This window comes from Eptatretus burgeri, chromosome 9, assembly GCF_056783735.1.
Source record: "Eptatretus burgeri isolate ZD-2024b chromosome 9, Ebu_testis_v1, whole genome shotgun sequence".
Lineage (NCBI taxonomy): Eukaryota > Metazoa > Chordata > Myxini > Myxiniformes > Myxinidae > Eptatretus > Eptatretus burgeri.
Genome location: NC_140969.1, coordinates 85,997,709 through 86,025,072, shown reverse-complemented (window position 1 = coordinate 86,025,072; position 27,364 = coordinate 85,997,709). Strand labels below are relative to the sequence as shown.

The following is a 27,364-nucleotide window of genomic DNA, read 5'->3' as shown; positions in this document are numbered from 1 at the left end:
TAAATTACAAGCAATAAAAGAAATTAAGAAAGGTAAAACTCAGTTGTCCCCCCAAGAACGACAGAAAATAATTCAAATACTTGGATCAGGGTTTCAAAAGTTTTAACATCTTTTTCCTAAATAAATACAAGTATGGAAGCAATTGATAGTATCTATGATTTGGATGATACTATTATTATCTCAAACTCCACTAAAAAAGAAGATTACTTCAAGGTAAATGCAATAACTGGAACAGACTGGAATACAAATGGTACAAAAAGTTTTGAAATAAATAATCAACAAACCTATTTGAATCTCTCCGAAAGTTTCTTGTTGTGTAAATTTAAATTCACTAAGGCTGGGAATAACACAAACGCTACACTTGTAAATGATTTCTTCTGGAAAATGTTTGATAGTGTGCGATTGTATATTGGAACACAAGAAGTTGAAGCGGTTGATTATGTCTCTGCTGTATCTGAAATGATGAAATTTACACTCTATACATTCAGTGATAGAATGGGAAAGGGGTCTGTCGAAGGTTTTATTCCTGATATGTCAACGGGAACAAACACAGACCCTGGATATATTCAAAGGAAAGGAATGTATAATGATGATACAAAAGCAGAAAATAGTTTTACTGTGGCAGTTCCTCTTAAAGGTATATTTGGATTTTGTGATTATGATAAAGTTCTGTATGGTCTTAAAATTAGATTTCAACTACAAAGGAATGATAATGAAAATAGATTGCTTTTTGGTGTTGGTAATGCTTTTGGTGATCAGAATAAATTTGTAATTGAGGAGATGAGTTGGTATATCAGTGAATATACTCCTAATCTTAAAACAGAAGAGATGTTGAATCGAAGACTTAACTCAAAGAGACCACTCAGTGTATCATACCTCAAAAGAAGATGTCAACACGTTAAACTCAATCAAACTACTTACACGTGGAATTTGGGTGTTCTGGAAGGAAAGCCACGATATCTGTGGATGATTTTTAAAAAGCCAGATGGTGATACTGCGACTGATAAGAATAATGCATTGAGTGATAATGCTAAGGTGAAACAACTTCGCGTTTCTCTAGATGGAACATTTTATCCACGAGATAGATTGGAAATTAATTGGGAAAAAATGATTTTGCTGAAGCATACAAGTCTTACCAAAAGGTGTGTGAAAGTAATGGAAATAAAGAACCTATTTTGGATATGACAGCATTTAAAAGTTTGTATACAATCTATACGTTTGACCTGAGCGCTCAAAAAGAAACTATAAAGTCTAATCGAGTGGATACTTCCCTATACATTGAAAGAGGAGAGAGTGAAGAAGTTGATACATATTGTTTGCTTTTGGAAGAAACAGAATTGCAGATTAATACAGATAATGGTGTGATGATTAGTCTCACATAATTTTTTTGTTAAATAAATGAGTGGCAAAGTACCAACTGGGGTATATGTTAATCAAATCAATCTTCATAAACTATCATCTTGTGTTCAAAATCAAAAGCCTTGTACGATTAACGTTAATACAATTCAGAGAAAAGGAGCAGTAAGAATTGATGTTTTGCTCACAAGAGAACAGGTTAAAATCTTGAATGACACTGGCTCACTTAAAATTAAAATGACAAAACCAATGTTGAAAAAATATTCAATAAGAGAGACGAGTGGAGGATTTCTCCCATTTCTAATTCCTTTATTTGCTGGTTTAAGTGCGGTTGGAGCATTGACGGGTGGTATTTCAACAGCGGTCAAAACTGCCAACGAAAGGAAGGCTCAACTCCAGGCTCAAAAAGAATTGGAAAGACATAACAAAGAGTTGGAGAAACAAATTAGTGGAAGTGGTGTAATTGTAGATTTTGCTGAAAAACTTGAAGGTCTGCCTGATAAAGCGAGATTGTTAGTTGGAGATATGCTTTCTTCTATAGCACAAGCAGGTGTAAAATTAACGAAAAGAGGTAATGGATTATATCTTTCTAATAAATAAATGAGCATTGATGAGTGGTTGAAAGAATTTGGAAAGAATACAACATCAAATTTACAACTTGCCAAATATTGTAAGAAATTAAAAATTCATAATGTGGTTATTTGTATGAGAGATGAATTAACAAATGTGTCGAAACATACAAAGAATATTATTATGAACTTAGAAGATAATGATGGGAACGGTTCTCATTGGGTTTGTATTTTTAATAGTCAAGACAAATATTATTTTGATAGTTTTGGTCTTCCACCACCTGTTGAAGTCATAAAATTCTTACAGAATGGTGTTTATCAAACATTTCAAGTCCAAGAATTAAATTCCAAGTGTTGTGGTCAATTATGTCTATATGTGTTATTTCAACTCAACAAAAATAAAAAATTTTATGATATTATTTTTAATCTAATATAAATGACTTATGTTGGTAAAGATGGTTCTATCTTTGGTGTATCTCAAGAACTGGATATTGATTTATCAAATTATTACACAAAGGCACAGGCTGAACGACATAAATATAATATAAACAAAAATATTAACATGAAAAATGCTTATAAATTAAAAATTATCCAAGCCCGACTGACGCGAATGACTTGGTGAGATTAAGCGATTTATCACAATATATATACTTAAATAAAACGGCTGTGTATGCTAAAGATACAGAAGTGTTGATATTATCTCCAGGTCATACAGAATTCACAGTTCGAATTAAAATAAATTTTTATAAAGAAGGGCGTATCGTTTGTATGAGAATAGAACAATGGGGGTATGATATGAATGATTTAGGGTATAATTGGTCATTTAAAATTAACCTCGAAGACCTGGAACAATTAAATCAGTCTCGTAAGGAAGAATATTATCCACTTGGTATCGAGAATGAGTTTTGTGGAGCCACGATTAGTAAACAACAAATAAAAGAATTTAATAAGGGTAAATATAATAATGGTTTTGCCCTTGTTTATCTCATGAAAACAGAAAAACAGGATTATATATAATAAGTAAGGAAATACAAAATGATTTAACTATGGGAAGATGGGGAGGTGTTTCGTGCCATAATATTATTCTAACATATATTTCTAATACATAAATGACAGCAAGAAGGCTTCAAGAAAATTATCATTTCTGTGTTCAAGCATACCTTCAAGAAAAGGGTATTCGGTATTTTAATAAATATGTTCTACAACATAAGAATGAGGTATTTTCAATAAAAGATTGGCATTATGCTGATGTTGATAAACCAACAACTTTAGATTTAATTAGAATGTTAAATAATGAAAAAATTATAAGGTTAAGAAAAGGTAAGGCTCTTTTAGAAATTCAAAAGAAATTTTATTGGTATCCTGTTGTAAAAAAAATTATTTTGGATACAGGAATAACAAGAAATCCTGATGAATATATGTATAATATTCTATGGGGTGTAAACGATTCAAGTATAGTAAGGGATGAGGAAGGAGTTGAAGAAGAGAGGGAAGAGGAGGAAAAGGAGAAGGAGGAGAGAGAGAAGGAGGAAAGAGAGAATAGAGAGAGGGAGGAAAGAGAGAAGAGAGAGAGGGAGAAGAAAGAGAAGGAGGAAAAGGAGAAGAGAGAGAAGGAGGAAAGAGAGAAGAGAGAGAAGGAGGAAAAGGAGAAGAGAGAGAGGGAGGAAAGAGAGAAGAGAGAGAAGGAGGAAAAGGAGAAGAGAGAGAGGGAGGAAAGAGAGAGAATGAATAAATATCAAAATATGGAAACCAGTGAGATTCAAAAAAGAATAGAGGTATTACAGAAAATAACTCAACCCACCGAGGAGGAAAACAAAGAATTGACAAGTCTATTTGCAATACTTTCGACAAGACTATTAGCATCGACAAGATATAGATTTTAATTCAAGTTTTTTCTTAAATAAATGGAGGAGAGAGTGAAGGCATTTCTAAGGATTCTTTATGTTTTAAAAATTAAGATTCAAATGTGCATGTTGGAAACTAAAAAGGTTTTTGCACTCTGCAGAAATTTTTCTCATAAATAAATGAGTTATTGTCTCAAATGTAAAAAGAAAACTAATACTAAAAATATTTCATATATTAAAAGTAAAAATAACAGGGTTATACAAAAAGGTATATGTTTGGTGTGTGGTTCAAAAAAAAATCAATTTATCTCCAAACACAAACTCGGAGGAGATATACAAAAGTTTTTATCAGGAAGTAAATTTACAACTACTGGAATACCAGGGGAATTACATCTTCCAGGTTATTCTTTCTGTGGTCCAGGCACAAACTTAGATAAAAGATTAGATGAGGCAGACAATCCTAAATCCTGGAGTAAACCAATCAATAGAGTTGATGAAGTGTGCATGAGACACGATATTGATTATGGGAATACCACAACGTTGGAAGAAAAGCATGAAGCCGATAGAGAAATGTTGTATAATTTGTCTCTGATACAAAATCCAACCTTGAGAGAAAAAGTTGATAGGTTCATCGTGAAGAAGATGATTAGTGCTAAATTGAAACTTGGACTTGGAAATTCAAAAAACTTATAGGCTCTAATGATGCCATTAAGACTGAAGAGCAATTAGCTGATGAATTACATAAACCAATATTCACAAAGTTTCAGAGAAGGAAAGTTTATTCCAAGGAAGTTGATTATATCTGGTCTGCTGATTTGATTGAACTCAATAATGATAAGGGGTACAAGTATGCTTTAACCGTTATTGATTTGAGGAGTAGATATGCGTGGGTTGTCCCTTTAAAACAGGTAATACTCTTATGTTAGCTTTTCAACAGATATTTAATAAAAGTAAGAGAAACCTAAGAAATTGTGGACTGATGAGGGTAGAGAGTTTTATAACAAGACATTTATGAATTCTCTAAAAATAACAGTATTACATTATACAGTACCTTTAATGAAGGGAAGGCAGTTGTTGTTGAACGTTTTAATCGTACCTTAAAAGAGAGACTATATAAAAAATTCACACAACTCGGTTCACAACAATGGTCATCTTTTATTCAGGATATTGTGGATAAGTATAATGACACGATTCACACGTCAACGAATATGAAGCCATCAGAAACATTTACAAAATTAAAATATGAAAAAGAGATTAATGTCAGAAAACCTAAGTTCAAAGTTGGTGATATCGTAAGAATATATAGGTGGAAATCTCATTTTGAAAAGGGTTTTACTGAACGATGGACGAAAGAACTTTTTAAAATTGTTGATGTAATAGATACAGTTCCTTGGACTTATAAAATATATGATTTGGAAGGGGAAGAGATTTTAGGTTCATTTTATTCACAGGAATTACAAAAGACAAAACTAAGCAGATAATACACCTTTGTGGATACTAGAGGGACAAGTCCGAGGTGTATTACAGTATATAATGTGTGTCAAGGGGGACGTTCTTAGATCTGTGAACCCCAAACACAGAATCCTCAACTGAATAGTCAAGGCTTAACTTTTGTTTGTGTGTGTGTGCAATGGGAGCAATAGGTTGGCGCTTTCACTCCCTCCTACTATACACCGTTGTGGACACTCGAGGGCCAAGTCCGAGGTGTATAACAGTATATAATGTGTGTCAAGGGGGACGTTCTTAGATCTGTGAACCCCAAACACAGAATCCTCAACTGAATAGTCAAGGCTTAACTTTTGTTTGTTGATGTGTATGTGTGTGTGTGTCCCAACCCTCACATTCAAAATCTCAACCCCAACCCTCACATTCAAAATCTCAACCCCAACTCAATCCTCGCCCAACACAATGTCTTTTTCAAAATGAGATTTCCACCTATATATATATATATATTTTTACGTTTTTTTTTTTCTTCTTCCAATTCTGTCTTTTAAGGCTTTCAGGTTTGATGACGTAGAAAGAGGGAGTAAGCCTGCACTTTCTTCCCAGAACTTTCTTGATCTTGCTCCCATCAAGCACCATCCGACAAAGAACTACATCGATAGGTTTAGATCCCAAAGAGTGATAGCAACTCCAAAAGTCTCCAAAATATAAATAAATAAAATAATAATAATAATAAATAAATAAATAAATAAATAAAAGCCCCCAAAAAAGTTTCAAGTGTCCAACATAAACCCAACTCTCCAAGTCTTCAAGGTATAACCACATTCCCGTTGAGTTTCCAAGATATGTATCACATTGTGAGTTATCAATCCAGAACCCACATTTCAAGTATTCAAAGTAAAACCAACTTACAAAGTCTCTTAAGGATAACTCATTTACTGATTTTTTCAAAATTTGTGAGTCTCCAAGGTAGGCCCCATATTTAGAACCATCTTGGCAGAACCCTTTTCCTGAGTCTCCAAGGTAGTTATTTAAACCATCAAGGCAGAACTCATTTACTGATTTTTTCAAAATTTGTGAGTCTCCAAGGTAGGCCCCATATTTAGAACCATCTTGGCAGAACCCTTTTCCTGAGTCTCCAAGGTAGTTATTTAAACCATCAAGGCAGAACTCATTTACTGATTTTTTCAAAATTTGTGAGTCTCCAAGGTAGGCCCCATATTTAGAACCATCTTGGCAGAACCCTTTTCCTGAGTCTCCAAGGTAGTTATTTAAACCATCAAGGCAGAACTCATTTACTGATTTTTTCAAAATTTGTGAGTCTCCAAGGTAGGCCCCATATTTAGAACCATCTTGGCAAAACCCTTTTCCTGAGTCTCCAAGGTAGTTATTTAAACCATCAAGGCAGAACTCATTTACTGATTTTTTCAAAATTTGTGAGTCTCCAAGGTAAAACTTGTATTCTGGCTCATCAAGGTATAACTTGTTCAGTGGGTATTGTCTTGATAACTCACAATGAGTACTATTGCTGTAAAACTCTTTTTCAGGATTTTGCTGGTCTCCAAGGTATAACTCTTTGGTTGGGTCATCAAGGACAAACTCGTTCTGTGGGTCTTGGTCGCTCATAAGGTCTTCAACCAAGCCAACAATTTCGCCCCAAGTTGTAGCAAAAGCAGTATTTTCATTTCGTATTTCAGACACAATTTCCTGTGAGAGAAAATAATAATGTATTAATTAAGTTATTTAATTATTAAATGAGTATGCTTCAATCAAAGTTTGAAAATAGGAAAATAAAAAATCTTACCTCAATAGATAAGAGGTTTGAATCCAGTTCATCAACTTGAAGGTTTAGTTCCATAGAAGACAGAGAGTTCCAAGGAACACTAAAGTCATCCCACCTCAAGGTCTTCAACCAAGCCAACAATTTCCCCCCAAGTTGTAGCAAAAGCAGTATTTTCAGATACAATTTCCTGTGAGAGAAAATAATAATGTATTAATTAAGTTATTTAATTATTAAATGAGTATGCTTCAATCAAAGTTTGAAAATAGGAAAATAAAAAATCTTACCTCAATAGATAAGAGGTTTGAATCCAGTTCATCAACTTGAAGGTTTAGTTCCATAGAAGACAGAGAGAGTTTGAGACAAGCACACAGAACACCATTGCCAGCAAGAACAAATGTTTAAAATGGAGTCTGGGTTTGAATGTTTTATAGAGAAAGACTGGTGGGTGTGGTTTCCTTTGGAAATTCCCTGGGCAAGCCTAGGCAAGCCTTCATTGGGAAATTTTTCAAAACCATAACATCCTGTAATTTTCTAGTGATTTCTTTGTGAGTCAGAGATGAACTGGAAATGATGTAAGAGTGGGCGGGGCTTAGCAAAAGTAGGCGGAGCTTAGGAAAAGTGGGCGTGGCTTAGAAAAATACCTTATGAAAAGTGGGCGGAGCTTAGCAAAAGTGGGCGGGGCTTAGGAAAAAGTGGGCGTGGCTTAGAAAAATATCTTATGAAAAGTGGGCGGAGCTTAGCAAAAGTGGGCGGAGCTTAGGAAAAGTGGGCGTGGCTTAGAAAAATTACCTTATGAAAAGTGGGCGGGGCTTAACAAAAGTGGGCGGGGCTTAAAGAAAAGTGGGCGGGGCTTAACAAAAAATAACCTGTGGCTCAGGAGGTGGTCAAACAAGAGCATTAAGAGAAGTTTATCATTTCGTAATGGCACAAATGGGGTATCTTAAAAAATATAAAGATTCAAATGTTTTGTTTATCAATATTTTAGATGGGGATTATTGTGCAAAGAAAATTAAACTATTGAAGGAATTTGAGAATGAACAAATCTTTATAGGTTCAATGAGTGAGCTGTTCAACCCCCAGGTGTTCAATTCAATGAGGTTCAACCTCCAGGTTAAAAGGGGAGACAAATAAATATACCTTGGGATAAAAAGGGGGGTTTATTTTTAGGGGAAAAAAATATAAATCGCTGAAAATCCCCCATTCATTTACATGGGGCAAAGTGAGCCAGAATCAGTATTCTTACCCTACTCACAGCCTCGTCAATATTCTACCCACGCGCGACAGGGTCAATCGCCGAATTGTCGATATTCCTCATTATTTGCACAGGCAGACTACCGAGAGACTGTACCTCAACGGGGCCGCTGGGAAACGAGCCGCTTAAGCAGCTCGCACCGTTTTGGGATAACCGAGCGGAGTGTTATCGCGACTCCCGTTGGACCCGATCACTTTATCGGCTATTTACAACCCAACAACTATATTCCGAGGGTAATATGGCAGTTCAATTAGGGAAAGAGGACGCAACGAACGGGTTACATTTAAACAAGCACATTTATTCCACACACAACACATATGCAGTCATGTATCAATCAATGCACGTATGCAATCACATACTGTATGCACTCAATGCATAACACGCATGCAGTTATTTAAAGCAAATGCGGGTAAGGGACAAAACACGAGCAAGACAAAGAGCTACCACCGTCTATTTATTATGTACACACTTAACAGTTCTACTTACGGACATGGCACCACAGCATTCATTCAAAAGCAAAGAAAAACCACAGCAAAGACAAGGGGGTAGACTGGACCTCTTGGGTCTTTATAACACGGAGCGGTGTAGACCGCAAAGGCTCCACGAGACCGAGCTGGCTAACTTCACCTCGCTGGGGCGACGTCCAGTCTCCACAACCCACGGTAAGGCACGGCTCGGCAGGCCACATGCCTTGGCTCCGCTGCGCTCCGCTCTCTGCCCACCACTCCGATACGACACCCTTCTCTCCTTTCCACACACCTCCGCAACCTCCAGCACTGACTCAGAGAGCGACCGAGAGAGAGAGAGAGAGAGAGAGAGAGAGAGAGAGAGAGAGAGAGAGAGAGAGAGAGAGAGAGAGAGAGAGAGAGAGAGAGAGACCGACAGAGAACGAGACCTTTCATTCAGCGTGCCCTTTTATATCCACGGCGCCTCCCCCCCCCCTTTCGCCCCCCTCCTTTCCAGCACGCGTGCGAAGCTTCCAGAAACAGGGTGTTTTCCTCGCCAAATCGGTGACTTTTCCATTCTTTTTCTTTCTCCCCGCGTCTCTTCCGCACGTGTTTTTCGTTGCGGGAGGGGGGGGAGGGGTGAGGCCGTCGTCCGTTCTCTCCCGACGAATGCCAGGCTTCTCGCAACCGTGCTGAGGTGGCAACATGGTGGTGGTTACGGTGGTCGTTGTAATGGTCGCGTGGCTGGCGTTTTGTGGTGGTCGTGAGGGTGGTGTGGTTGGGCGCTTGTGGTTAAGGTGATTGTGTGAAGGCGGTGGTGGAGAAGGTGATGGTGGTGGTTGTTGTGAAGCGGTTGATGAGAGCGATGTTGGTGGTGGAAGTGGTGGTTGTGAAGCGGTTGGTCCAAAATAACGATAGTAAAAGAAAAATCACTATCTCAAGATCACAGCCCTGATCACACGAATAAATCTCATTAGACAACGGTGGGGAAATCTATCTGAACACAGACTTATCGGCATAACTGGTCTAAGGACCTATATGGTGCTCTGCGAATTTCCACAGCCGTAACAATATATATCCCAAGTATCAGAAAAAAGATGTTCCTAGAAAAATAACTCATTTGCACTATGCTTTATGAAGCTGTTTCCATGGCAACCAATCAAAAATAGACGAATCTCACAAAGATCGGCAAAATGTCAATATCTCTGTCAAATATAAACATAAAATCGCAAAATTGGTGTCAAATTAAAGCTTATACATTAACGTATTAAAATATATCTTGTTTATGCTAATTAGCTCATTCGCATATGAATTAAATTTGACTTAAAGACAATAATTTCCACAAAAATGCAAGAATTTCCATTTTCTTTCCTTGTAATTACGACACGTCAGTTTTTTGTCAAAAAAAAACATTAAAGTGTTGCCAGATACAAGCCAGGTTGGCAAAAAAAATATTAAAATTTTTGAATTTTTTGAAGTAGGCTAATTAGCATAAAATACAAAGCACAATGATTCTTTCGAAAATCATGCGAAATCAAATTAATCAATAGAATTAATTACGTGGGCCTGATATAATACATAACTGCGACTTATGTCTGTTGGTGTTTAAGGGAAACAACTATTTTCTGTTTGAGTAAAAGTAGTGGAAATAATTTTAAATACATTGATATGCTAATTAGGATCCGCCATTATGGAAATTCTCATTTTCATAAATATCTCAACTTCTGGTACATGGAAATTTGTAAATGAGGAATCTACACATATGTTTGGAGGGTCAAGGAATAATGTGAACATATTCCCTTTGTTGTCAGAGATGTACAATAATGTTTGGATAGCTTAATTACATGCAAAAATGGAAACAGCTTATAAAGCATAGTGCAAATGAGTTATTTTTCTGGGAACATCTTTTTTCTGATACTTGGGATATATATGAACACTGTGGTATCAGTGAAAAATTGTCGCAGGGGGGGTGCAAGGTAGGTCCCACTGGCTCCCGACCTATGGTATGTAAGACTGCTTCAGTAGCACTAAACTTCCAGATTTTTGAAACAATCTTTAAAATCATCATTTTATTAAAATTGAAGTATGCACTTGAACACTGCATCGGGTATAGTGTTCTATTAACGTTCTAGTTATTGTTTATAATCAGCAATTTAATTCCCATCTCCACTGATATGTGTTTTTGCAGGTGTAAGTGCTGGAGTATATTACTCGTTAGCAACTCTACTCAATCAAGCAGTGCTGTCTTACTACCCAGTGAGTATATCATTCTTTTATATCATTCTATCACCCGATTCATTGCCAATTCATGCCACTGTAAAGTGTAATATTAACCATTGTGACAAAATAAAGCAAGATATTCTGAGAGCTGTTTGATGTGTATTGGCTTATTAATAATACTTTTCAATAACAACTCATGGAATGCTATATTCATATGAAGAATGAGACAGATTAATCAATGATAGTTCTGTGCCAAACAGACCTGTGACAGAAAGTTGGGGCCCTGGATCCTGTTTACAGAGCGCGGAGGCAGGTGGGATCACGTTCCGGGTACCCATGTGGTTTCTGTGAACGTGATCCCACCATTGCATGTGTGTTTCCTGGTGTAGATGTGACAGTATGTGCCAACAGGGTGATGAAGTCGAAACTGGCTGGATTGGACTCACCATAGTGGTGACTGGAGTTGTGAGCGCTTTAATCGCAGGCTTCTGGCTCGATAAGACACACACCTACAAGTAATTACTTCATAATCAAAATTTCTCTAAAATCAGAATCTCTTTTTATTCTCTTTGAAATTAAAAACACAGCAGCTGGACTTTTGTTTCTGAACATTATGCATCTGTTTATGTGTATATGCATACATTAAATACATGCTCTTCTGATTCTGATGTACCATGTTATGTTTCAGAGCATCAGTGCGGCTGAAGCAGTTTCTTAGCAAGTGTTATACTGGGTGGTTTGCTGTTGCCTTCCTAACAGTAGTTATGGCAGGAATTGGGAATTTGGTCATGGTGCCGGCGATAGCTTACCAACTGTTAAGGACAGCATGGTATCTTTATGAAGGACACCATGGGATCTTTAACGCCCATCAACTAATGCTGTTAGATGGGATGCCCCAGTGGAAATTGTCCCTCCGAGGGACGGCATACACATTGATGAATCACCCTGCCTGTGAAAGACCAGGATGACAGTTTAGAGCTGGGCCTAGATTCTAACTCAGACGAGACAGCTCAGAAGCAAGTCTGCGTACCCCCAGGGCAACCTGCCAGCCTAAATGCATGCTATACTGATTTTTGAGAGTTGCCATTATCCAAAACTTGACTCAACATGTTAAACAGCTCAGAGATGGGTAAAGCCATCCCTATCCACCAAAGGGTACTGAACACTCAACAAATGGTACAACTGCTTTTGTTGGCCAAGATACTGTAGGAAGTTAACGATTGGCTTATGCTATCTCCATACATCGTGTTTGGGAGATGAACAAATCTTCTAAATATTTGGAACTAGTAGATATACACATCAAGGACAGATGGAAGGATGGAATGGCATTTGATAGGATGGGGGGGCCTCAGAACAACAGCAACAAGAATCCCATGATAAAAAGAATAAATGGAGACAATAACAACAATTTTGTAGACAATTTCACTTGAATTGCCACCCACCAGAATGACATGACATCATCTGTCATATTGAACACCTTCACATTAAGACGTAAATTTTGTTGATGAAGTTTAGTGATGATACGTGAAATGGTGAGAGAGGAAATAGTAATCATGGCAGCACCTTCATCATATTATGTATATATATATATATATATATATATATATATATATATATATATATATATATATATATATATATATATATATATATATATATATATATATATCCCTGTGTCGTAAGAGGCGACCAGGGTTGCGTCAGGAAGGGCATCCGGCGTAAAACATGTGCCAAATCACTATGCGGATCATACAGATGATCCGCTGTGGCAACCCCTAACGGGAGCAGCCGAAGGAAGAAGAAGAAGATATATATATATATATATATATATATATATATATATATATATATATATATATATATATATATATATATATAAATATATATATATATATATATATATATATATATATATATTATAATACCAAGCTTGCACACTAAAAACTTGGCTCGCCGTCACACGATCCCTATGAAATTGCTGTGGGACTTGGCAGACATGCCGACAATGTTTGGGAAGTCTTGGCGTTCCATAGTACCACTTGCATTTTGCACAATGCATATTTTTGTCTTTCCCCGTGTACGGTCTGTCGTCTGCTACCAGCTATGTTGTACTGCTATCCCGTGCATATGCACGGGTATCGCTAGTATATATATATATATATATATATATATATATATATATATATATATATATATATATATATATATATATATATATATATATATATATCGACACACTGTATATTGTTACGGAATGCGGTTTGAGGCTACCATGTGGGGTTTCCCCAGGCTTTTCTTCCCAATCTCCAGCCCTGATGCTGCTGACCACAGACAACTCCGCTCTACCGGGCTGCAAGTCTTACACAGCCGTAACCGCTCGACTTCGACTACCAGCCTAGCAGGGTTATGTTTCGAGGTTTCCGCAATACTCTTCTGTTGGCCTGGAAACCTAACTAGAGGCCGTGCCCTCAGCGCCGCACCTGGTAATCTGCCAAGTGGAACAGATAGGTGCAGCACTGGCAAGTCACGTGCGCCAATTAGTGGGGTAGAAAATCTCTCAGGCTAACACAAACTATGCTTGACCAATGAAGGGAAAGACACTACAAGCATATTTAGAGCAACAAACACCAAAAGTTTATTTACAAGGTTAAGGAAAAGGTACATTAAAAACAAGGGTTTATTTACAGGCATTCATATAGCAGGGACATACAGTAATTTGTGTGGGGTGTGCAGCAAAAGACATGCAATGTGGTCCAAAAGTAAAAAGACAAAAGAGCAGAGTTATCACCGTTTCTATCTGTCTTAGACAATCTTACTGAAACTAATATAACAGACGCCACCAGGATCATTCTGCCGAAAGGTAGATAAGTGAGAAAGAAGAGAGAATGTTTGAGGCGTTCATCGACCTCTGCACTCACCTGGCATGGGTTGGTGAGCCCGACACTTTCCTTCACTGGGAAAAGGCAAGGTAGATGGGACTGGGATAGAGGGGTGTTGCTGTCTGGCCGCAGTCCCGCCATTCAGTGAGCTGCCCTGCGAAAAGCAGCTGCACAGGAAGTACTTCCACAGAGCAGGTTATTCTTTCTTTGATTTGTGTTTTTTGTGTATGCTGTGGAATGAAGTGTTTTACGGTGGCTGGAGTGCAAGTCCTGCCACCAACCCACGAGAAATGGGCAATCCAACTGTCGGAGGATGTCTACGGACAGATTTTGTTTTTGCGGACCTTTGACAGGTTTTGTATTTAATCCTGCTGGGTGTCCATATCCATACACCTTCCTTACCAAGAAACCTGGTGGGGGAGTTGGTTTAGTTGCTGACAACCCGACCATAAAGCAGGTTAGTACAGGTTTACATGGTACCTGGAACAAGTCATAGATCTGACCTGACCTGACCTGACAATATATGAGAAGGACTGACCATGATTATGGGACAGGATCAAACCCGAAAGAAATCTAGTCACTGAGGTCACCAGAACTGAAAGTCGAACTGAGATTCTCAAACATTCACATCATTGGAACGGGGAATGTAAGATCCATGAATCAGGAAATGTTAGGTGTTATAAAGAGAGAGATCCAGAGGACAAGAACTGAAATTTTGAGGACAGGTGAACTTAGATGTACTGGTTTTGGGCAGTTTCAATCCGATTATTACAAAGTATTATTTTGTGGTGACGAAACCTGGAAAAGAAATTAAGTGGCAGTGATTTGCAAGAAGACGATGGCATAGAAATCTGATCATGAAATGATAGGTTAATATGAATGAGGTTGAAACGATATCCAATGAACACTACCATCATTCAAATGTATACTCCAACTTCTGCAGCAGATGAAGAAAATGGGGTTGCCTAAAGGAGATGTTTTAAGTATTATGCTGGCCAGCAAGTCATTTTCATCAGATAAAATTATAAGTGGGCTTGATAGCTCTTGGGACACTGATTTGAAATCTGTTTTTGGTTTTCCTCTCACACATCCAGTTTTCGTGATGAGACCAATCACATTTGAAAGGTTATTGCCTTAATTATAATTCATGGAGGAGGTTCATGCAAGGGGGTTCATGAAATACTGTTGTTTCCCATGCCTGTGGGATAGTCGTGCTACAGCGGATCATTACATCAGATGTGACTGGCATCAAAGAAGCACATATGAGCCAGGAACAAACAGTGTCCAGTATTTTCCTTCAGTTGATCCAAAGAAGATTTTCCTGACACCTCTCCACATTTAGCTCGGTTTCATGAAGAATTTTGTGAAAGCTATGGGTAAGATGAAGTCAAGAGGGTTTCAACACCTTGTTGAGAAATTTCCAAACATCAATGCCACAAAATTGAAAGAGGGAATCTTTGTGGGGCACCAAATTGGGTAAATTCTGCAGGATGACACAACTTTTTGAGATATCATTATAAATATCAATTTAGCCCTAACTCTCATCGTACAGGCATTTTAGCAGAAATATTTGGTCAACCTCCCACAAATTGCAACAAAAGCAAACTCAACAGATTTTGATTCCTGGATATGTCCTCAGTGACAGAAAAAAAGTCCTAAGGGATCCTCCGGGGGGAAAGTCCTGAAATCATGGAAATCCAATATGGCCGCCACCTGGCTTCGGGGATGATGAGAAGATTGTAAAGATTGATATTTTAAAATGTACATATATGTTTTTCTGCATTCTAATTGTTTCTAGTTATAGTCAGTATATTGATATACAAGAATAATTATTAAAAAGTGAAATGTATTGAGGGTAAAATAAAAAATTATAGCTTTTTTGTTCAAAAATGTCAATTTTTTGTCCCGAAAAAATATAGATTTACCTGATATTGATTTTGGCTCCTGGACAAAAAAAAGAAACGTTGAAGACACAAGATGAAATCAAGTCTATGGCAATACAATATAATTATGTAAATCATTGAAACATGACAAAATTCACAATTCCACTCGGGGCAATCACATCTGCCTGACGAAGGTTTCGAAATGAAAATGAAAATTCGCATTAAACTCAGAAACTACATCCATTATATACTTACTATGCATGTTGAGAAAAATCAAGCGTATTAAAGTTAGAACTCGACAATGTCATCATCATCCTCATCATTGTCACATGGAGTGTTTGTGCAGCCAGAGCCCCTGCAGTTTCCACAAGCTGGAGTGCACTCAATGTTGTGCTTCTTGCATGTGCATTCCATGGTGCTACATTCAGCCTGGCAGTTGCACCTAATGACACATAACATCTTTTCAGGAGCTGGAGCTATTGATGTCTGAAGTGGCACAAAACCCTCGTCACACTTCTGCCAACCCCAGTCTGTGGAAGAAGTATGCAAGTCTGCCGTCTTGAAACGAATCAAAGACCACCTTCAGAAGCATGCCGAGTCTGCAAAGATATCTTCTAGAACTACAGCGCTCTGGGTTCAGTATATGGACATGCTAGACATTCTACGCAAATACATCTGGGCAGAGCGCACTGGGAACTGGGCACTACATCCACAGGCTATCCAGGAAATGCTGCCTTACCTGGCAGCCTCGGGCCACAACCTGTATGCCAAATCTGTGAGGGTGTATCTGCAGCAGATGTCCAACCTTAAAACTCAACATCCCAATGTCCAACAACGTTTTGATGAGGGGTTCCATGTGGTTCGACGAAGTGATCGCCTGTGGGAAGGTCTTTCATCTGACCTGATCATCGAACAAGTTCTGATGAGAAGTTTGAAGACCAGCGGGGGGCTCACACGAGGGCGAGGAATGACAGAGCAACAACGGCTGTATGGCTCCTATCAATGCCTGCCTGTGCAGAAATAAACCAGGCAATGCAGGAGCTCACAGGTGTGAACTACAACACTAGAGAGCAGAAGAAGGACATGACCAAGGCAAGACAATCTCATGACTGGAAGGACACACTATCAGCTCTTCAGTATTTACAGGAACGGAATCCATTCAGTAGTGATCCACGTCTGAGGAACATTGCCACTGGAGTTCATGCACACCCCACCGTCAACGTCGATACAGCACATGCTGTAGGAGCCAAAATATTGAAATCTATGGATGAGAAAACACCTGCCGAGTACACATTTAAGAGGAAAGACCAAGTTGTCACCCTCGGCATGAAGTCATCTGTCAAGATTGATGGAGAGCAAGTCCAGGTTGACCCACAACTCCTCTTCCAGAGACTGATCACTGTTGCATGGACAGCAGAAGAACTGGAGTCGGCCTTCAAATATGAACTGTGCAACTATCCACCAGCCCTCTTTGATTCCTCTCTCTTCAGCTCAGAGAAGCACACAAGCCAGTCTTTGCTGATGCCATCTGGGATCTTCTTGGATCCGATGTCCCAGCCGATATCCCCAATGGTGGGCAACAGTATGTTTTGGATGGCGGGGCACTTGTTCAACGCATTCCATGGTCTTGTGGATCTACATACAGAGACATATGCCACCAGTACACTGATTATGTAACGAAGATGTACGGAGAATGCCATAGTCGTGTTTGATGGTTATGAGAGTACCAACACGAAGGACATGACACACCAGAGACGGTCTAAAGGGAACGCTGGCACTACTGACATTTACAGCTGACATGCGTCTCACAATGAAGAAGGAACAGTTTCTTGTCAATAGGCAGAATAAACAGCGATTCATTTTTATGTTGAGTGAAGAGCTTCAAAAGAAGAACTGTAAGACACACCATGCCTCAGGGGATGCTGATCTCCTGATTGTACTGAAGGCCATGCAGTCTGCTACTGTCATCAACACTGTGTTAGTTGGTGATGGCACAGACCTCCTCATCCTCCTATGCTACCATGCAAGCTTAGAATCCCATGACCTCTTCTTTTGTGCCGAGCCAAAAAAGAACACGAAGAAGCCTCACATCTGGAACATCAAGGCTACAAAGAAAATGATTGGTACAGACATATGCAAGCATATACTGTTTCTACATGCAGTTCTTGGGTGCGACACGACATCTCGTCTTCATGGGATTGGAAAGGGTGCTTACCTCAAAAAGTTCAAAGCAAAAAACACTTTCTGTGAGCAGGCCAAGGTTTTTGATACATATCCAGCTTCCGTATGTGATGTGGCAGATGCAGGAGAAAAAACATTGGTGATAATCTACAACGGAAAGTCAACTGAAACCCTGGACACCCTCCGGTATCAGCGGTACTGGGACAAGGTGGCTTGGAGCGCCTCTCACGTGCAAACACAGACGTTACCACCAACATCAGAAGCAGCAAAGTATCACAGCCTGCACGTGTATCTGCAAGTCCAAGAATAGAAGGGATGTGCAGATGAACTTCTTCCACAGACTGGGGTTGGCAGAAGTGTGACGAGGGTTTTGTGCCACTTCATACATCAATAGCTCCAGCTCCTGAAAAGATGTTACGTGTCATTAGGTGCAACTGCCAGACTGAATGTAGCACCATGAGATGCACATGCAAGAAGCACAACATTGAGTGCACTCCAGCTTGTGGAAACTGTAGGCGCTCTGGCTGCACAAACACTCCATGTGACAATGATGAGGATGATGACATTGTCGAGTTCTAACTTTAATATGCTTGATTTTTCTCAACATGTGTAGTAAGTTTATAATGGATGTAGTTTCTGAGTTTAATGCGAATTTTCATTTTCATTTCGAAACCTTCGTCAGGCAGATGTGATTGCCCCGAGTGAAATTGTGAATTTTGTCATGTTTCAATGATTTACATAATTATATTGTATTGCCATAGACTTGATTTCATCTTGGGTCTTCAACGTTTCTTTTTTTTTGTCCAGGAGCCAAAATCAGTATCAGGTAAATTTTTTTTTTTCGGGACAAAAAATTGACATTTTTGGACAAAAAAGCTTTAATTTTTAATTTTACCCTGAATACATTTCATTTTTTTATACTTATTCTTGTATATCAATATACTGACCATAACTAGAAACAATTACAATGCAGAAAAAATATTTACATATTAAAATATCAATCTTTACAATTTTCTCATTTTCCCCGAAGCCGGGTGGCGGCCATATTGGATTTCCATGATTTCAGGACCTTCCCCCCGGAGGATCCCCTAAGACTTTTTTTCTGTCATTGAGGACATATCCAGGAATCAAAATCTGTTGAGTTTGCTTTTGTTGCAATTTGTGGGAGGTCATCCGACATTTTGACTGTACTATCAGTGGTGAAGAACCACTTAAAAAATTATCAGATCCAGATCTTCACAAAAATTGAATCAATTCTCTCTCATCACACACCCAAAGTGTCCACCAAGTTTCGTCCAAATCCGTCCATAACTTTTTGAGATATCTTGTAAATATCGTTCTTTGGCCCCATTTCGAGATGGTGAAGAATCACTTAAAAAATTCTAGAAGCCGGATCCAGAGCTTCACCAAAATCTAACCTAGTCCTTGTCACACAACCTACCTGTCCACCAAATTTCATCCAAATCCATCCACAACTTTTGAAATATCCTGCACACAAATAGACAGGGGTGAAGACAACCTTCTTCCACCTTCGGTGGCAGAGGTAAAAATGGACTGTCGCTTGTCCTTGAAATTACATTTTAAACATTTGAATCTAGATTTCCTTCCCAAAAACCTTGGCGTGGTGACTGAGGACCAGGGGGAATGCTTCCATAAAGACATTCAGGCAATGGAAAATCGTACCAACATTTCTGGAACTAAAGTATGCTGGCAGACTACTGCTGGATGTTGTATCACAACAATCCGGACAAAGTTTACAAAAGAAAATCAGACTCGCAATGTTTTAAAGTTATATATTTCTTTTTTCATAAGTGTGTCCAGCACTGTATAAATTTAACCAAGTGTATAGTGCATATAATGTTTCTGGGAATTATACAGAAAAATGAATCCAGTTGTAATGTTAACGAGCCTAATGTGTGATTATTACCGAAATTGTGCTGAAAATAACACCAGTCATATTTCAGTAACTCGATGTGCTTGAAGAAATCTGAAAACAGATTTGGAATCAGCACGCAAAACTGGTCTAGAAAAGTGTGTTTACATCTTTGAGGAGAGAATTTTTTTTTATTATTATGTCGACCAGTGTTATGGGAGACTGGCATGCAAAATTAGAGAAACAGTAGCACCAGAGATTGCAGGAAAGCATGGACTTTGTATTCAAAATGAGCCAGGGGAGTGAATACTGGAGTTGTGTGTGGAGAATGAGCTCATAATTCAAAACACGTGGTTCAAACAATCCAAGTGCAGACTGAACACATGAAATTCACCTGATGGAAATCAGATAGACCACCTTCTAATCAAAGAGAAGATGGAAAAGTGCGTGCAATCTGCCAATACTCTGCCAGGCACAGACACTGTGGGACAGATCATGAACTCCTTGTGCCAAAACCATGAGTCAAATCGAGAAGGTTGACTTTTTCTTTTAAAAAAAAACTGTTACCAGATATGACCTTGAAAGCATATCTAAACTAGAAGGGCACTTGGTAGAGCACATACCTCTGCCAGGCAATGCCTGATCCACGAGGACATATCGGGCCCAACACATTTTTGAAATATCATGCTGTCGATCGTTTTTGCCCTTATCTCTCAATGGTGAAGAATCACTTTAAAAATTAAATAATTCTTGTATCCATATCTGGATACAGATCTTCACCAAAATCGAATCAATTCGTCCTTGTGACACACCCAACCTGTATACCAAGTTTAATCCAAGTCTGTCTGCAACTTTTTGAGATAGCGTGCTATACCGGTTTCGGTTTTGCCCCACTGTATCTCTCAAAGGTGAAGAAACACTTCAAAAAGTATCGGATCCAGATTCGGATCTTCACCAAAATTGAATCAATTCTTCCTCGTCACACACCCAATGTCTCCACCAACTTTTGTCCGAATCCGTCCACAACTTTTTTGAGATATCGTGCAAAATATCAATTTTGGCCCCCATCTCTCAATGATGAAGAATCGCTTTAAAAATTCCAGTTGCCGGATCCAGATCCGGATCGTCACCGAAATCTAATCAGTTCGTTCTTGTCAAACACCCAATCTGCCCACCAAATTTAATCCAGATTTGTCAAACAACTTTTTGAGATGTCCTGCACACAAACAGACAAACAGAGAAACAAGAAAAAGATGTCATGCAGAGCATGATACTTGCAAAATCCACCCCTCTCTTCAAAGGTTGCCATGGATACATCAAATTGTCCATTTCTTTAAGTTTAAATTGACAATCTAAATCAAAGCTCAAGTCAGTCGGATTAAAATGGATTATTTTTCAGTTTGAAATTTATGATTTTCGAAGTTTAACCTTGAGTTGACCTTTTGACCTCAAAAATAGTTGGTTTCTAATTCAGTGATGCAATATGCAAATCCTGTTGAACTTTCAAGTCAATTGGATGAATAATGACAATTTTAGAAATTTGACCTCGAGATGACCTTTGACCTCGACATGACCTTTGACCTCAAAATCAAAAGGCTTCTCAGTTGAGACTACCTCTGCAACTTGGTAAAGTTTCATGATTATCAGTTTAGAATTGTGACCTGTAGGTGATTGACCAACAGACAAACAGATAATAACAAAATCGAATGACCAATATACTTGAAAAATCATTGATTTTGCAAGTAACAAACAGACAGGCAAACAAAAAGACAGACAGGAGTGAAAACATGACCTCCTTCCATCTTTGGTGGTGGAGGTAACAATATGCAATAAAGGTTGAAAAAAATATATATTTTGCAGAGCTGGACTTGGTTGACAGAATGGCAGATGAATTGCAGCAAGAGGTTGAATACATTGTAAAAGAAGAGGCCAACAATAACATCCCAAAAGCAAGCAGAAAGAAGGCTAAATGGCTGTCAGAAGAGGAAATAAATATTGCAGACAGAAGAACAGACATGAAAACCAAAGGTGCATCAAGAGAGGACATGAAGTGGCTCAATGCTGACTTCTAACAACAAGCTAGGAAAGACCAAGAGAATTACGTATTTCAAATGCATAGAGATAGAAATCAACAGTCCATGTCCTTTTCAATGGACCTGAAGTCCTTTCCTCTCCCATTCATAAAGCCAACCTCTTTCCTGAGCGTGTCACTGCAAACCTCAAACTTGATGACCCAAATCAGTCGCTGCTGACTTGGCCCTCCCATGTGGACATTAACATATCCACCGTCATTATTCCCACTTTGCTGGAAATTGGCTTCAATTGTGTATTTAAAGGCTCCAGGGAGAAATCTGATCCATCCACCTTTAGGCCAATCAGCCTTCTTCCCATTAGAAGCAAGGTATTTGAGTGCCTTATCAACCAGCAGCTTATGACTTTCCTGGAAGACCACAATCTCCTAACTGATTCTCAGTATGGGTTCCGTCATTTTCAGTCTACTGGTGATGTCCTTTCCCTCATGACTGAACATGTGACCTCGGCCCGAGACTGACATGGTGAGGCCATGCTAAGGCTTTGCGCTAAGGCTTTGATAAAATTTGGCAAAATGGTCTAATTCACAAGCTAAAGTCATATTGTATCTGCACACTCCCACACTGTGTGTTTCTAAGATCAACAATGTACGATATTCCTCCAGTTTGTTTTCCACCAATGCACTGCCAAACTCGACAAATCTCTGCCTGCATCCTGTTTCCCAGCAACATACAACTTTCCCAGTTTAAGAGAGATTTGAATTGGCATATGCCTGGTGTTGGCTCAATGGTTGGGATGGTGGGCTTGGGATCTGAGGGTACTGAGCTCAAATCCTGCTTGACTGTTGTTAATACCATGTGGGGTTGACACAGCCTGTCATCATTCTGAGGTTGGCAAAATGAGTACCAACTTGCTGGAATGATTGAGCCACTTGAGTATCCTGTATTGGAGTGGTGACCTGTCCAGGATTGTGTCCAATAGTCCAGGAGACTGCTTTGGCAGCACCAATGCTCTGGATAGAGTATGGCCCAATGGATGGATGGATGGAATTGGTATCTCCTTTCCCAATGATTTTCCTTCCCACAATTTATTTTTGTAGCTGCTGGCATGCTCACCATGTGCTTTAAAAAGGCCTTGTGGTGGACTAAGCCCAAATAAATAAATAAACAAACAAACAAACATCAATCAATCAATCTATCGAAACAAAACAAGAGACCTTTTAAAAAAAGATCAGAGATCATATGAAAGTTTAGATGCAGGATTGGGGTCCTTAACACTATAACAGGAAAAGATCTGACAGAAGAAACACAGGTGAAAGAAAGATGGAAGGACTATATCGAAACTCGATGCAAACAGGTCAGGTCAGGTCAGGTCAGGGAGCATGCGCCAGATCATCACATCACTGCGTCCACTTTCTGCCGGTACTCCACGGGCCTCCATCTGGCCATGCCCCAGGCAGATGCCTGGCCCATCACCATCTCCTTGAGATGCCGATCAACCTGCTGCAACCACGAGGCACGTGGTCGGCCCATTGGCCTCCTCCACTCACGAGACTCCCTCGCTGAGAGAATCTGGTGAGCAGGATCAGCGTCAGGAAAACGAGCCACACGTCCATACAGCCGCAGCTGACGCTCACGGACTATGCAGGTAACAAATCTCACATGAGTCTCTCTCAGCAACCGCTCGTTGGACACAAAGTCTGACCAGCGATAGCCAAGGATTCTCCGAAGAGACCTGGTATCAAAGGAATTAAGTCTCCATCTCAGATCCTTGGTCAGAGTCCAAGTCTCGCATCCATAGAGCAAGACGAGAAGCACCAAGGACCTGGAAACTCGGACTTTCGTCCACCTGCACAGGTACCGGCAGTGCCACACCCCATTATCCAGTGAATCCATGACTCCCCAGGCCCGACTCAGACGTCTATTTACCTCTGACTCACAGCCAGCAGAGACATGAATATCACTGCCAAGGAAAGTGAATCTCTACGACCTCAACATCCTCACCACAGAAAGGGCAGCAGCATCAAAGATGTCATTGAAAGCCTGGATCTTAGTTTTGACCCAGGAAACCCATAATCCCAGTGACTCCAACTCCTCATTCAGCACCTCAAGGGCCTCCAAAAGGATTTCTGAAGTCTCCACAAAGATGACTGCATCATCTGCAAAATCAAGGTCAGAGATCTTGACATTCCCAAACGATGCACCACAACTTGATCTCTCCGACATCCTCCCTAGAATCCAGTCCATACAAGTGCTGAAAAGTGTGGGGGCCAGTACACACCCCTGATGAACTCCAGTAATAACTGGAAATAAGTCAGAGATGGTACCACCACATCTCCCAGCACTCTCAGTACCAGAGTAGAGTTCAGACATCAGATTGCTCAGTTTTGATGGCACCCCACGAAGACCAAGAATTCTCCAGAGGGCATCCCGATTCACTGAATCAAATGCTTTATAGAGATTAAACATAGCCTGCAAGCAGCCCCTGCCGAAACTCTCGTCTGTGTTCGTTGAGGACCCGAAGAGCAAGGATACGGTCAATCCTTTACCTCTTTGGTGTAAAGCCTGACTGCTCTGGACGCTGGTGCTCAAGCAGATGGTGGCGAACCCTATGAAGAATTATCCGAGCAAAGACCTTGCCCAGCACTTAGAGCAGCGTCACCCCTCGGTCGTTGTTTCAGTCTTGGCGATCACCCTTCCCTTTCCAGAGAGGGACAACAAGGCCCCTCTTCCAGTCAGTTGGGATGATGCCTGTGTTCCAGGCAGAGCACAGAACTGCATGCAATGACACGAGTACAGTATTTCCACCAGCCTTGAGAAGTTCAGCATGGATGCCACAGATCCCTGGAGCTTTACCCCATTTCAACCGGTTCACCGCAGCCTGTTTCCACAAGTGAAGGTAACCATTGGGAATGGTAACAATCAGAGTGACCAGACCAATAGTAGGTGTGACCACCCACCATGATCTCACCCCAATCTGGTCTCTGAACCTCAGAGAGTGCTGCAATACCGATATCCAAACGCTTGAGCTCAGATGATAACAGACAGGTGATCATCCTCTCTTGGGGATAGGACATTCCAGGCACCCACCCGAAGGGACCGTCTCAGGTTAACCCAAGGGGATCGCCATCTGGTAGATGACACCTCAGCACCACTCCGACACACTCTCCTGAAATCTGACCCGGGAATTTTACCCCATGGTTTCCCTCCTGTCATCAAAGATTGGGGGTCCCGAAGGCTTTGCCCCAATCCCATCATCCGGTGAGCTGCCCTGCGAAAGGAAGCTGCACAGGAAGTACCTCCCACAGAGTGAGGTTTCAGATTTCTTTGCGTTTTTGTGTTTTGCGGAATGAGGGGTTTTATAGTGGCCGGAGTGCAAATCCTGCCACCAACCTCCGAATAAGAAGTAACCCAACTGCAGGAGGACATCCGCAGACAGTTTGGCACTTGATATGGATGGCCGTTGGCTCACAAGGAGCTCCTCCGCCCTTTGACAAGTTTCGTTTTTAATCCTGCTGGGTGTCCATATCCAAACACCCTCCTCACCAAAATTCCTGGTGGGGGAGACGGTTTAGTCGCCGACAACCCGACCATGGAACAGGTTAGTACAGGTTTACATGATACCTGTAGCAAGTCACAGATCTAATCTGGCCTGACCTGACTGAGAGATGCAAACGAGATAGCAATAAGATGGCAATCTTCGAATTAAGAGAATATGAACAAGAACCAATAGTGATAGAATGCGAGGTAAATAGAGCCTTGAACGAGCTGGCAAATGGAAAAGTGTCAGGTACCAACTTAACTACAATCAAATTCTTTGCGATAGTTGAGAAGGAGGCAATCAAAATTTTAACAGATCTGGAGCAGAATTATATGACCTCAAAGGTGGAAGCAGTCAGTCTTCATCCCATCGCCAAAGAAAGTGGATCTAAGAGAATGTTCAAATAACTGAACCATTGCCTTGATTTCACATGCAAGCAAAATATTAATAAAATCACTCAGCACAAAATGGAAGACTTCGTGAAGCGAGAAATACCCGTTGAACATGCAGGTTTCAGAAGAGGAAGAGGAACAAGAGATCAAATTGCAAATTTGAGTTGGATCATGGAAAAAGCATGGGAATATCAAAAGAAGGTGTTTCTCTGTTTTGCAAGTCTTTTGTTTTTTACCCCCAGAGATGGATCAGAGGTGGACTGTTCTATAAAATTGAGAATTATGTTATCTTTCTGGTATTGGCTGTTGTCGAACCCTTTGGAAATGTCGGGGACTGAGTACAGCTCTGCTGAGCTCATGCCTCATAGGCAGAGCCTATGAAACTACTTTGTCAGAAGAATATACTGTGTATATATATATATATATATATATATATATATATATATATATATATATATATATATATATATATATATATATATATATATTGTTAAGGATTCAGCGACGGAGGGATTCTCAACCCACTCCGGCCGTCTCCGGGGTTTATAACGCATATATATATATATATATATATATATATATATATATATATATATATATATATATATATATATATAACGTATATATATTTATAACGTATATATATATATATATATATATATATATATATATATATATATATATATATATATATATATATATATATATATATATATATATATATATATATATATATATATATACACACATACACATATATATATATATATATATATATATATATATATATATATATATATATATATATATATATATATATATATATATATACATATATATATATATATACACACATATATACACATATATATATATACATATATATATATATATATATATATATGTATATATATATATATATACATATATACATATATATATACACACATATATATACATATAGATACATATATATATATATACCTACATATATATATATATATGTATATATATATGTATATATATATATGTATATACATATATACATATATACATATATATATACATATATACATATATATATACATATATATATATATATATACATATATACATATATATATATATACATATATAGATATATACATATATATACATATACAGTAAGTCCTCGCTAACCGGAATTTCGCATATCGTCGTTTCGATTTTTCGTAATTTAGTTTTAATGACCAATTTTTCAATTATCGCAAACATTTTATGCCTATCGTAATGTCATTGCAATGAAAAACGCAAAAAAAAGTTTCAAACTGACTGCAAAAAACAACAATCACACAGGATGCGCATAAACATACTTTCACTTTACTGCGCATGTACTGTATGCTGTACTGTACATATTATCTTCACGCTCGCCTGCATACCTTCCAGTATGAATCCCAAGCGACCCGCAAGTCTTTAGCTGAGCACACCTCGTTTCAAGCGACAACGAAAGGCTGTCACATTGAAGGTGAAATTGGATATAATTAAAAGACATGAACAAGGTGAAGGGACAACGGAAATCGGCCGCGCGCAGCAATCGCTGCATCGACTGTACATTCGATCGTTCAAAGTTCGGCAAAGATAAAGAAAATATCACAGATTGCGACCAGTTCGAGTGCAACGACACTAACGAGAA

General features: G+C 39.1%; 1 protein-coding gene and 1 long non-coding RNA gene across 4 annotated transcripts in view; one reads left to right on the top strand and one right to left on the bottom strand.

Moving 5' to 3' along the window:
* LOC147020528 (choline/ethanolamine transporter flvcr2a-like) overlaps positions 1-27,364 on the top strand; it is a 128,986-nt gene that overhangs the window by 31,118 nt on the left and 70,504 nt on the right. For all 3 annotated transcript variants that reach the window (XM_085895966.1, XM_085895964.1, XM_085895965.1), the window contains exons 4-5: positions 10,882-10,949; positions 11,325-11,428. In XM_085895966.1, the coding sequence (XP_085752092.1) occupies positions 10,882-10,949; positions 11,325-11,428 (172 nt within the window). The remainder of the gene's footprint in view (positions 1-10,881; positions 10,950-11,324; positions 11,429-27,364) is intronic.
* Positions 4,910-8,671, bottom strand: LOC147020530 (uncharacterized). The gene is made up of 2 exons (XR_015061867.1): positions 7,280-8,671; positions 4,910-7,182 (listed from the first exon to the last, which is right to left on the bottom strand). It is a non-coding gene; the product is annotated as an uncharacterized LOC147020530 (long non-coding RNA).